The sequence below is a fragment of the Triticum urartu genome, chromosome 5A (assembly GCF_056163025.1).
Source record: "Triticum urartu cultivar PI428250 chromosome 5A, HENAU_Tu73, whole genome shotgun sequence".
NCBI classification, from domain to species: domain Eukaryota; kingdom Viridiplantae; phylum Streptophyta; class Magnoliopsida; order Poales; family Poaceae; genus Triticum; species Triticum urartu.
The window spans coordinates 567763543-567777398 of NC_141877.1; the positions used below are offsets into that span (position 1 = coordinate 567763543).

The 13856-nt window shown below is 47.8% G+C and overlaps 1 protein-coding gene and 1 non-coding gene across 2 annotated transcripts; one reads left to right on the top strand and one right to left on the bottom strand.

The window, feature by feature from the left end:
- Nucleotides 1–1630: 1630 nt before the first annotated feature.
- LOC147972929 (putative glucan endo-1,3-beta-glucosidase A6) lies at nt 1631–3563 on the top strand. Its single transcript, XM_087521754.1, has 2 exons — nt 1631–3111; nt 3338–3563. Exons 1-2 carry the CDS (start codon nt 1668–1670, stop codon nt 3376–3378), a joined length of 1485 nt encoding a protein of 494 aa, XP_087377880.1. The 5' UTR covers nt 1631–1667; the 3' UTR covers nt 3379–3563.
- Nucleotides 3564–4145: 582 nt separating this feature from the next.
- On the bottom strand, nt 4146–4342 carry LOC147972930 (U2 spliceosomal RNA). Its single transcript, XR_015606842.1, has one exon. It is a non-coding gene; the product is annotated as a U2 spliceosomal RNA (small nuclear RNA).
- Between the last annotated feature and the right edge of the window lie 9514 nt (nt 4343–13856).

Below are 13856 nucleotides of genomic sequence, written 5' to 3' on the forward strand. Positions count from 1 at the left end.
GGTAGCTTACAGTATGCACAAGTGTGCACTTGCTCTGACTTAGCTTTTATCACCTGGGTACTCGGTAGATATCAAGAGAATCTAGGCATAGAGCACTGGAAGATGGTAAATAAAGCATTGCGTTATGCGCAAGGCACGAAGGACTACATGCTAATATACAGGAGAAGTGATTCCTTAGAGATAAAAGGGTATTCAGACACAGATTTTGCGGGGGACAAAGATGATAGAAAATCCACGTCAGGATACGTATTCACCCTCGCCGGGGGAGCTATTTCGTGGAAAAGCTCCAAACAGTCGATAGTTGCAGAATTTATAGTATGCTTCGAAGCCACGGGGCAGACGATATGGCTAAAGAAATTTGTACCGACTTGAAAGTGGTAGATTGTATTCACAAACCACTAAAGATGTATTGTGACAACTAGCCCGCAGTATTCTATGCTCACAACAACAAGTTGAGTGCTGACAAAACAATAGAGATAAGGTATTATGTTGTGAAAGATAAAATCCAGGATCAAGCTATAAGTCTCGAGCATATAAGGGACAAAAGATATGTTTGCGGATGCGCTAACGAAAGGCTTACCACCCAATGTGTTCAAGGAACACTTAGCCGGCATGGGTTTAAGGGAAAGCCTTATGATTCCTGAATAGGCTCAAAAGAAATATAATTTGTTTCTGAACAAAATGTATGTTGTAGCTGTATGATTCTATTAGCAATTAAGCTGTGACGATGAAACATGCTTTATGTACCAATATGTAATGAAACAAATAAACTAGAAAGTACAAGGTTAAAAGTAAAGTTGAGATCAAGGGGGAAGAATGTTAGGTTGATCTCCTTTGTGTGGGCCCAACGACCCACCAGGCCCTTAGATTCGCGCCCTGATCGATGGCGCCCAACCCTCTTCTGGTTGGTGGGCCCCTGTGACCCGCGCATACATAAACAGAGGTAGGGGCCGGGGCACAACTGACAAAGTTCATCGCTGCCACAGTTCTCACTAACACTCCCTACCGATCTAAGGTTAGCGTGGTGCTTATGGGAAGCACACCACCGCCGTCATCTCTCTCTCGTCACCGTCGTGACCATCTCATCATGATGGCCTCTCGCTCGAGCTCGTGAGCCAAAGGAGAAGGTAGGTTCACCGGAATCACTAGCTTACATCTATCACTATGCAGTCATATGTATGGTTGCGTACTCTAGAGTAGGGATGCAGAGCGGCGTTGGATCCGCCTCGCTTCGTAGTCAAACTACATCAAGATATAACCCGGTTCAGCTTTAGTTTAGTTTAAACTAAAATCCTGTTTTTGCGGGCTTATGCGGGATGCCCGCTTGCATCCCTCACTAGAGTCCATAAGTCGACTATCGGTGACTGCGAGCAGTGATCGAAACTCATCGAAACACGAGTCACATTAAAAAGAATGCCATTGTTGTTGATCCAAACGCGCATGGGTTTTATCTGATTTTTCTTTACGACCATGAGTCGTTGCTTGTGTGTAGTGGGACAATGACAATGGCCGCTGGCGTCTTGAGATCGATGTCTTCACCTGCTGCCTCTATCGTATTCCTCAAAATTTAATCTTACTATACCAAATTTCTCTTCTTTTATCGCTGGAATCCTGCAAGTCGTGCTTGCGTTACGCTACATCCACGTTATAAACAGAAGTCTCCCGCTATGCTATGCCATGCCATACCATTAGGGTTCACCTCCGCCATGGCAATGGCATCATCGTCCCTCACCGTCCTGCTCAGCTTCCTCTTCCTCGCCATTGCCGCCGTGGAGCCGGCCTCGGGGACAGCGCAGCACTTTCTGGGAGTCAATTACGGCAGGCTTGGCGACGACCTCCCGCCCCCGCACATCGCGCTTGAGCTCGCCCGCTCGGCCGGCGCCGCCGCGGTCAGGTTCTACGACGCCAACGCCACCTTCCTGGCCGCGGCCGCGTCCTCCGGCCTCGGCTTTGTCCCGGCCGTCCCTAACGAGCTCATCGTCTCCCTGGCCGCCTCCCAGCGCGCCGCCGACGCGTGGGTCGCCTCCACGCTCCTCCCCTTCCGTCGCAACCGCCGCCTCCGCTACCTCTTCGTCGGCAACGAGGTGCTCTCCGACCCCACCACCAAGTCCCGCTGGTCCCGGCTCGTCCCCGCGATAACTAACCTCCGCCGCGCGCTCCGACGATATGGCCTCAGCCGTGTCAAGGTCAGCACCACCCTCGGGATGGACGCTCTCGTCGGCCAGAACGTGTTCCCGCCGTCCGCCGGGGTGTTCCGCCCGGACATCATCGACGTCGCCGTGCGCCCGCTCCTCGCCTTCCTCGAGCGCACGGACTCGTACCTTTTCTTTGACGCGTACACCTACTTCACCTGGTCGGCGAATCACACCGTCGTGCCGCTCACCTACGCGCTGCTCGAGCCGTCGCCGGCGCCGGGGTTCCGGTACCACGACCCCGGAACGGGGCTGTCGTACACCAACCTCCTCGACCACATGCTCGACGCCGTGGTCGCCGCCATGTGCCGCGCGGGCTACTGCGGCGTCAGGCTGGCGCTGGCCGAGACCGGCTGGCCCAACGCCGGCGACCTCAACGAGTTCGGCGCCAACGTGCGGAACGCGGCCACGTACAACCGCAACGTGGCGCGGCACCTGGCGTCCGGCGCCGGCACGCCGCGGCGGCCGGGGATGCGCATGCCGGCGCTCGTGTTCGCGCTCTTCAACGAGAACGTCAAGGGCGGCCCCGGCACAGAGCGGCACTGGGGCCTCTTCTACCCCAACGGCAGTGCGGTGTACGAGGTCGACCTGACGGGGCGCCAGCCGGTGGCGCCGTACCCTCCGCTGCCGCCGGCCACGAACGACCTGCCGTACCCTGGGAAGCTGTGGTGCGTGGCGAGGACTGACCGCCACGGGGCATTGACCAACGAGACGGCGGTGAGGGAGCAGGTGGCGACGGCGTGCGCGGACGAGGCCGGGCTGTGCGACCCCGTGCGGCCCGGCGGCGGGTGCCACCTCCCGGACACGGTGGCCGCGCACGCGAGCTACGTGTTCAGCGCGCACTGGAACAGGTTCAGCAAGCAGTACGGCGGGTGGTGCTACTTCGCTGGCCTCGCCGTGGAGACGACCGTCGATCCCAGTGAGCCATTCTTTCGCCTTACATCCTTGTTTACATGTTGCTCCGGAAATTATTTTCAGAAGTTCACTAGAAATACACTCGAAATGTGCCAATGACATTGCATATTTGAATATACGTATGTTCTACTTATTGCCTATATGTTGTAGAAACATGATAAAACTAACTTAGGAACCGCGGCCATCCAACTATCCACCATCTAATAAGAATTCTCATATTCCTTTTTCAGGTCATGGATCGTGTAAATTTCCCAGCGTTACACCAGGCTGAAGCCTGAAGAAGTGAAGATGCTGGTGGCGTTCCCTCCGGTTTAAAACACACCAATGATTGAATAGTGAACGCTTGTACCCCGCTATATTTGTCTTGCTGCAGTCGACTTTCAGGATATCCTAGTTTGAATTGCCTCACGATTCGTATTGGAGGAAATAAAATTTGATGCTTCTTGTTGTTGGTAACCTTTGCTGGTTATACCACTATGTGGCAGCGCTATATTGTTCACCAAGTTTTAGGCCTTCTTTAGTTTAGAGGAATATTGTAGGAATTTCATAGGATAGGATTTCTCTAGGAAAAATTCCTTTAGAGCCCTTTGGTTTGTAGGAATGAAATCCTATTTCTATGGAGAAATTCTTCCTATCCTCCATATTTTATAGGAAAATAAACATTAGCCTGGACTCAATGAAAAAAAAATCTATGATGTGAATCAAAGGGTATCTCTTTTCCTATTCCTACTCATAGGATTTGAGATGCATGTCATCTTACTTTCTATGACTTTCCTATTCCTACGATTTTCTTACCCTATGAATCAAAGGAGGCCTTAGAAGAAAATCTGACGACTGTCAATAATGCACGAAGTACACTAGAAATATATACTCTGCAGAACAGAAGCATACATATATTTCACCAGAGACTGAATATTACTGCCGGTTTCAAAGCATGACTGATGAACTACAGCTTAGCTTTCTTCGATGTTTGAGCGACTTGCATTGCAAACCATATTGAACTCGTCAAATTTCCAAAAGTAATAATTATTGATTTGGTTGGGGTGCGCCAGGCCCAGACAATAGTGCAACGCCGGGGCAACACGTTAGAGCCCCGGCAGCAAGCTACCGTGATGGACCCTCTACCATACAAAATAAATTTAATATTGTTGGAGACACATGGTCCACATATTAGATATTAAACTAATAAAAACAGATATCATACTTGATCTTAGCCAAAGTATCGAGAAAAGTATGCATTGCATTGTTGAGCTAGGTCTCGTTTTATAGCCATCCTCCGTACTTTTTTGAGACAATCTCGTAAAGCTTTTATTTAACTCGTCATAATGTTTACAGGGACCAAAGTAAGATCGTCCGGATTGCCCAACCAAACATGACGGCCAACCCCAAATGATAGAGTATACTTCGCAAAATCGTAAGCCTCGATATTCGATCTCCTAAACTCATGACTAAAGAAGCAACTATCAAAGAAACTAAAATGATCTATGATTTCATTAATGACCGCGCCATAAGATGTCTGTTTGATGTCATCGATGACAATCTTGCAATCAGAAGCTACATATATTCTTTCCTCATAGACTACGAGGCGTTTTTGGTGACTTCGTAAATCTTAAGATAATATGTCGGCTCAGTCTCTGAGAGGTGCTTATACTAGTAGGATGTGCGTGTCTACGTTCACAGGGATAAGTGTATGTGCGTGTATATGAGATGAGTGTATGCGCGTGTATATGAGCACTTGTGTTTGTACTGATGTTTAAAAAAATAAACAATTAAAAATTAAAAAATGTATGTGCGTATATATGAGCGCTACGTCTGTACTGTGTTAAGAAAAGCTTTTTATCTCTGTAACTACTACAACGGGAGATTCATATGTCCTGATTTTATAAATTATCAGCTTGTCTCTGACATGAATCTTGTAACAAATTCAGTAGCTATTGGTGTAGACTAGCAAACATCGGAAGCACCGGACGTCACTCCACCCGGGCGTGGCCCCACTTTGCCTACGCCTCCCTTTCACCCTTGATCCAACCACCGTCCAAGTACCCTCTGCCCCAGCACATTAATGCCTATGATGGACACCACATCCGATAAGTGTTGGACCAAATGACATAGCGAATTTCTTCAAGTTTTTTTTTGAAACACGGTCCTTTAAGGCCATATTTATTAAAAATGGTAGAATAGAGTTGCACGGTTAATCAAAGAAAATTCGGATGAAAACCGTTACAACAAGCATAATCAATGGGCACCCCGGTCGACCTGGCACCAACAAGATCGCACACACCGCTGAGAAGAGGAACCCATCGAGGTTGTCGGCCATGTCATCATCATCGCCTCTCTCTGAGCAGGTGACTCCGACTTCGTCCGGATGAGCCCTTCGGAGTGAAGGTCCGGTCGCCAGTGAGATAGAGTAGGACATGAGATACGCATGCTCATGGAACTCGAGGCGCTGCCGTCTCCCATGCCATACTCTTCCTAGTCGGAGTCCATGGCCTACACGTCGCCGGTCGATGTGAGGTTGACGTTGGATCCGGCGTGGTCGGACCCCAACACGATTACGGTGCCAAGGGTTGTCAGTCACCTGTAGCGGCACCGGCGAGTGTGACTCTGCCTCACCGCGTCTTCCGTGAGCGCTTCTGCAGCCTCCCACGCCCTTTACCTCGCACGGCGGGTCGTCATGCCATATCAAAGCATCTCCAGCCGTCCCTCCAAGAAGCCCCCCAGGAGCACTTTTTCAGCGCCAGCGGACAAAAAAAGTCCCAGCCACGCCCCCACTGAAGGAAATATGCCCTAGAGGCAATAATAAAGTTATTGTTTATTTCCTTATATCATGATAAATGTTTGTTATTCATGCTAGAATTGTATTAACCGAAACATAATACATGTGTGAATACATAGACAAACAAAGTGTCACTAGTATGCCTCTACTTGACTAGCTTGTTGATCAAAGATGGTTATGTTTCCTAACCATAGACATGAGTTGTCATTTGATTAACGGGATCACATCATTAGGACAATGATGTGATTGACTTGACCCATTCCGTTAGCATATCACTTGATTGTTTAGTTTGTTGCTATTGCTTTCTTCATGACTTATACATGTTCCTATGACTATGAGATTATGCAACTCCCATTTACCGGAGGAACACTTTGTGTGCTACCAAACGTCACAACGTAACTGGGTGATTATAAAGGAGCTCTACAGGTGTCTCCAAAGGTACATGTTGGGTTGGCGTATTTCGAGATTAGGATTTGTCACTCCGATTGTCGGAGAGGTATCTCTGGGCCCACTCGGTAATGCACATCACTATAAGCCTTGCAAGCATTGCAACTAATGAGTTAGTTACGGGATGATGTATTACGGAACGAGTAAAGAGACTTGCCAGTAACGAGATTGAACTAGGTATTGAGATACCGACGATCGAATCTCGGGCAAGTAACATATCGATGACAAAGGAAACAACGTATGTTGTTATGCGGTTTGACCGATAAAGATCTTCGTAGAATATGTAGGAGCCAATATGAGCATCCAGGTTCCGCTATTGGTTATTGACCGGAGACGTGTCACGGTCATATCTACATAGTTCTCGAACCCGTAGGGTCCGCACGCTTAAAGTTCGATGATGGTTATATTATGAGTTTATGTGTTTTGATGTACCGAAGGAGTTCGGAGTCCTGGATAAGATCGGTACATGATGAGGAGTCTCGAAATGGTCGAGACGTAAAGATCGATATATTGGACGACTATATTCGGACATCGGAAAGGTTCCGAGTGATTCGGGTATTTTCGGGAGTACCGGGGAGTTACGGGAATTCGTATTGGGCCTTAATGGGCCATACGGGAAAGGAGAGAAAGGCCTCAAAGGGTGGCCGCACCCGTCCCCATGGGCTGGTCCGAATTGAACTAGGGAGGGGGGACACCCCCTTCCTTCCTTCTCCTTTTCCCTTCCCTTTCCTTCCCTCCTACTCCTACTACTTGGAAGGGTTCCTAGTTCTACTAGGAAAAGGGGAATCCTACTCCCGGTGGGAGTAGGACTCCCCTAGGGCGCGCCATAGAGAGGGTCGGCCCTCCCCCTCCTCCACTCCTTTATATACGGGGGCAGGGGGCACCCCAAAGACGAACAATTGATCTCTTGATCTCTTAGCCGTGTGCGGTGCCTCCCTCCACCATAATCTACCTCAATCATATCGTAGCGGTGCTTAGGCGAAGCCCTGCGTCGGTAGAACATCATCATCGTCACCATGCCGTCATGCTGACGAAACTCTCCCTCAACACTCGGCTGAATCAGAGTTCGAGGGACGTCATCGAGTTGAACGTGTGCAGAACTCGGAGGTGCCGTGCGTTCGGTACTTGATCGGTTGGATCGTGAAGACGTACGACTACATCAACCGCGTTGTGCTAACGCTTCCGCTTTCGGTCTACGAGGGTACGTGGACAACACTCTCCCCTCTCGTTGCTATGCATCACCATGATCTTGCGTGTGCGTAGGAATTTTTTTGAAATTACTACGTTCCCCAACCGTGGCATCCGAGCCAGGTTTTATGCGTAGATGTCATATGCACGAGTAGAACACAAGTGAGTTGTGGGCGATATAAGTCATACTGCTTACCAGCATGTCATACTTTGGTTCAGCGGTATTGTTGGATGAAGCGGCCCAGACCGATATTACGCGTACGCTTACGCGAGACTGGTTCTACCGACGTGCTTTGCACACAGGTGGCTGGCGGGTGTCAGTTTCTCCAACTTTAGTTGAACCGAGTGTGGCTATACCCGGTCCTTGCAAAGGTTAAAACAGCACCAACTTGACAAACTATCATTGTGGTTTTGATGCGTAGGTAAGAACGGTTCTTGCTCAGCCCGTAGCAGCCACGTAAAACTTGCAACAACAAAGTAGAGGACGTCTAACTTGTTTTTGCAGGGCATGTTGTGATGTGATATGGTTAAGCCGTGATGAGATATAAGTTGTTGTATGAGATGATCATGTTTTGTTGAAGTTATCGGCAACTGGCAAAAGCCTTATGGTTATCTCTCTATTGCATAAGATGCAAGCGCCAAATAATTGCTTTACTTTATCGCTATGCGATAGCAATAGTTGCAAAAGCAATAGTTGGCGAGACGACCATGTGACGATACATTGATATAGATCAAGATGATGGAGATCATGGTGTCATGCCGGTGACGATGGAAATCATGACGATGCTTTGGAGATGGAGATCAAAGGCACAAGAGTGACCATATCATGTCACATATTTTGATTGCATGTGATGTTTATCTTTTATGCATCTTATTTTGCTTAGTTCGACAGTAGCTTTATAAGATGATCTCTCAGTAAATTTCAAGATAAAAAGTGTTCTCCCTGAGTATGCACCGTTGCCAAAGTTCGTCGTGCCCAGACACCACGTGATGATCGGGTGTGATAAGCTCTACGTCCATCTACAACGGGTGCAAGCCAGTTTTGCACACGCAGAATACTCAGGTTAAACTTGACGAGCCTAGCATATGCAGATATGGCCTCGGAACACTGAGACCAAAAGGTCGAGCGTGAATCATATAGTAGATATGATCAACATAGTGATGTTCACCATTGAAAACCACTCCATTTCACGTGATGATCGGTTATGGTTTAGTTGATTTGGATCACGCGATCACTTAGAAGATTAGAGGGATGTCTTTCTAAGTGGAAGTTCTTAAGTAATATGATTAATTGAACTTAAATTTATCATGAACTTAGTCCTGGTAGTATTAGCATATCTATGTTGTAGATCAATAGCTCGCGTTTAGCTCCACTGTTTTATTTTAGATATGTTCCTAGAGAAAACTAAGTTGAAAGATGATAGTAGCAATGATGTGGACTGGGTCCGTGATCTGAGGTTTATCCTCATTGCTGCACAGAAGAATTATGTCCTTGATGCACCGCTAGGTGACTGACCTATTGCAAGAGCAGATGCAGACGTTATGAACGTTTGGCTAACTCAATATGATGACTACTTGATAGTTTAGTGCACCATGCTTAACGGCTTAGAATCAGGGCTTCAAAGACGTTTTGAATGCCATGGAGCATATAAGATGTTCCAAGAGTTGAAATTGGTATTTCATACTCATGCCCGTGTCGAGAGGTATGAGACCTCTGACAGTACTTTGCCTACAAGATGGAGGAGAATAGCTCAACCAGTGAGCATGTGCTCAGATTGTCTGAGTACTACAATTGCTTGAATCAAGTGGGAGTTAATCTTCCAGATAAGAGAGTAATTGACAAAGTTCTCTAGTCACTATCACCAAGTTACTAGAACTTATTGATGAACTATAATATGCAAGGGATGACAAAAGTAATTCCCAAGCTCTTTGTGATGCTGAAATCGACGAAGGTAGAAATCAAGAAAAGCATCAAGTGTTGATGGTTGACAAAGACCACTAGTTTCAAAAAGGGCAAAGGGAAGAAAGGGAACTTCAAGAAGAACGACAAGCAAGTTGCTGCTCAAGTGAAGAAGCCCAAGTCTGGACCTAAGTCTAAGACTGAGTGCTTCTACTGCAAAGGGACTGGTCACTAGAAGCGGAACTGCCCCAAGTATTTGGCGGATAAGAAGGATGGCAAAGTGAACAAAGGTATATTTGATATACAGATTATTGATGTGTATTTTACTAGTGTTCGTAGCAACCCCTCAGTATTTGATACTGGTTCAGTTGCTAAGAGTAATAACTCGAAACGGGAGTTGCAGAATGAACAGAGACTAGTTAAGGGTGAAGTGACGATGTGTGTTGGAAGTGGTTCCAAGATTGATATGATCATCATCGCACACTCCCTATACATTCGGGATTAGTGTTGAACCTAAATAAGTGTTATTTGGTGTTTGCGTTGAGCATGAATATGATTTGATCATGTTTATTGCAATACGGTTATTCATTTAAGTAAGAGAATAAATTGTTGTTCTGTTTACATGAATAAAACTGTATATGGTTACACACCCAATGAAAATGGTTCACTGGATCTCGATCGTAGTGATACACATATTCATAATATTGAAACCAAAAGATGCAAAGTTAATAATGATAGTGCAACTTATTTGTGGCACTGCCGTTTAGGTCATATTGGTGTAAAGCGCATGAAGAAACTCCATGCTGATGGACTTTTGGAATCACTTGATTATGAATCACTTGATGCTTGCGAAGCATGCCTCATGGGCAAGATGACTAAGACTCCATTCTCCGGAACAATGGAGCAAGCAACTGACTTATTGGAAATAATACATACTGATGTATGCGGTCCGATGAGTGTTAAGGCTCACGGCAAGTATCGTTATTTTCTGACCTTGACAGATGATTTGATCAGATATGGGTATATCTACTTAATGAAACACAAGTCTGAAACATTTGAAAAGTTCAAAGAATTTCAGAGTGAAGTGGTGAATCATCGTAACAAGAAAATAAAAGTTTCTACGATATGATCGCAGAGGTAAAATATTTGAGTTAAGAGTTTGGCCTTCAGTTAAAACAATGTGAAATAGTTTCACTACTCACGCCACTTGGAACACCATAGTGTAATAGTGTGTCCGAACGTCATAACCGTACTTTATTAGATATGGTGCGATCTATGATGTCTCTTACCGATCTACCACTATCGTTTTGGGGTTATGCATTAGAGACAGCTGCATTCACGTTAAATAGGGCACCATCTAAGTCCGTTGAGACGACACCGTATGAACTATGGTTTGGAAAGAAACCTAAGCTGTCGTTTCTTAAAGTTTGAGGTTGCAATGCTTATGCGAAAAAGTTTCAACCTGGTAAGCTCAAACCCAAATCGGAGAAGTGCATCTTCATAGGATACCCAAAAGAAAATATTGGGTACACGTTCTATCACAGATCCGAAGGCAAGATATTCGTTGCTAAGAATGGATCCTTTCTAGAGAAGGAGTTTGAGGGAGTCCTGGATTAGGGGGTGTTCGGGTAACCGGACTATACCTTCAGCCGGACTCCTGGACTATGAAGATACAAGATTGAAGACTTCGTCCTGTGTCCGGATGGGACTTGGCGTGGAAGGCAAGCTTGGCGATGCGGATATTCAAGATCTCCTACCATTGTAACCGACTCTATGTAACCCTAACCCTATCCGGTGTCTATATAAACCGGAGGGTTGTAGTCCGTAGGCAATCAACTCCATATACAACAATCATACCATAGGCTAGCTTCTAGGGTTTAGCCTCCTTGATCTCGTGGTAGATCTACTCTTGTACTACCCATATCATCAATATTAATCAAGCAGGACGTAGGGTTTTACCTCCATCAAGAGGGCCCGAACCTGGGTAAAACATCGTGTTCCCTGCCTCCTGTTACCATCCGGCCTAGACGCACAGTTCGGGACCCACTACCCGAGATCCGCCGGTTTTGACACCGACATTGGTGCTTTCATTGAGAGTTCCTCTGTGTCGTCGCCTTTAGGCCCGATGGCTCCTTTGATCATCAACAACGATACGGTCCAGAGCGAGACTTTTCTCCCTGGACAGATCTTCGTCTTCGGTGGATTCGCTCTACGGGCCAATTCGCTCGGCCACCTGGAGCAGATCGAAAGCTACGCCCCTAGCCATCAAGTCAGGTTTGGAAGCTTAAACTACACGGCTGACATCCGCGGAGACTTGATCTTCGACGGGTTCGAGCCACGGCCAAGCGCGCCGCACTATTTCGAGGGGCATGATCTAGCTCTGCCTCCGGACAGTGTCCTGGAGGCCGCACACGCATCGGTTCTGACCCCTAACTCGGAGCCTATTGCGTCAATCGAGGATGAGCGGTTGGACGTCACCTCGGGAGCTTCGATCTCAAAGGTGATCGAGCCGAACGCTAGCCCCGCACTCTGCATGATCCGTGACTCCGAGGATCCAGACTCCTTTCCAAACTCCGAACCCCCCGCGCCCCTGCCGATCGAATCCGATTGCGTGCCGATAATGGAGTTCACCTCCGCAGACATCTTTCAACATTCGCCTTTTGGCGACATCCTGAATTCCCTTAAGTCTCTCTCTTTATCAGGAGAGCCCTGGCCGGACTACGATCAGCGAGGGTGGGATGCGGACGATGAGGAAATTCAAAGCCCACCCACCACCCACTTGGTAGCCACTATCGACAATTTAAACGACGTGCTCAACTTCGACTCCGGAGACATCGACAGCATGGATGACGATGCAGGAGATACCGACGAACCAACGCCCATAGGGCATTGGACAGCCACCTCATCCCACGATGTGTACATGGTGGATACCCCTAAAGGAAGCGACAACGAGGAAAAAGGGATGGGACGGGAGATCAACCCCCCGAAAAGCAATCAAAGCGTCGGCGTAAACGCCGATCCAAGCCCCACCTCGACAAAAACCCAGCCATAGAGCAGGACGAGCCGGTAGACGACGAGCAGGCCTTAGAGCAACCGTCCGAACAGGGCAACACGGATAGAGAAACCGAACACCCCTCCTCCGGCAAAAACGGCATTCCGGACGACCTCACGCCGGATAAACCTATGGAGCAGAAGAATCTCCACGAGAGGCTCGTTGCAACTGCACGCAGCCTAAAAATGCAAAAGCGGAAGCTAAAAATAGCGGAAGATGCACTCCAGATTAGATGGAGCAAAGTAATCAGTACCGCAGATAAATACGGCGACAGTCGCCGCACTAAAAGCTATCCGAAAAGAAAGCTACTGCCTGAATTCGACGAAGAGGCCCTAGAGCCCTCGCATTCAAAAAATGAGAAAGCCACACGGTCGGATAGACGACCCCATAAAGCGGCAAGCGGCACCGCACCTAAATCGGCATGCGACCCACTTAATGATTCGCATCATGGCCCAGTCAGGTCCATTTATGGGCCAAGAAAGCAAGCTCTCGTAAGCAACTCTATGAAGCCATCATCAGAATTCGGCACACCCAAATACAGGGGCGCCGCACACCCCCTATGTTTCACCGATGAGGTCCTGGACTATGAATTTCCAGAGGGATTCAAAACCGTAAACATAGAGGCATATGATGGAACAACAGACCCTAGAGTCTGGATCGAGGATTATATCCTCCACATACACATGGCTAGAGGAGACGATCTCCACGCCATAAAATATTTACCCCTTAAGCTTAAAGGGCCAGCCCGGCATTGGCTTAAAAGCCATCCCGAAAACACAATTGGAAGCTGGGAAGAGCTCGAGGATGCTTTCCGGGCAAACTTTCAAGGGACCTATGTCCGCCCTCCGGATGCAGACGATCTTAGTCACAGAACTCAACAACCCGGAGAATCAGCTCGGCAGTTCTGGAATAGATTCCTCACTAAAAAGAATCAGATAGTCGACTGTCCGGACGCCGAAGCCTTAGCAGCTTTCAGGCATAACGTCCGAGACGAATGGCTCGCCAGACACCTCGGCCAAGAAAAGCCAAGAACAATGGCCGCACTAACAAGCCTCATGACCCGCTTTTGTGCAGGGGAGGACAGCTGGTTGGCAAGGTGCAGCCCCAGCGACCCAAGTACATCCGAAACTAGGGATGGAAACGGAAAACCGCAACGCAACAAGGACTGTCGCTGGACCAAGGACAAAAGTCCGAAGAGCACAGCAGTCAATGCCGGATTCAAAGGCTCACGACAAAATCAGGCAAAATCGCCCCCACAGGATAACAGGGACGATCCATCCAACCTAAATAAAATCCTGGACAGGATATGTCAGATACACAGTACTCCCGGGAAACCTGCTAACCATACCCACAGAGACTGTTGGGTTTTCAAATAATCCGGCAGAC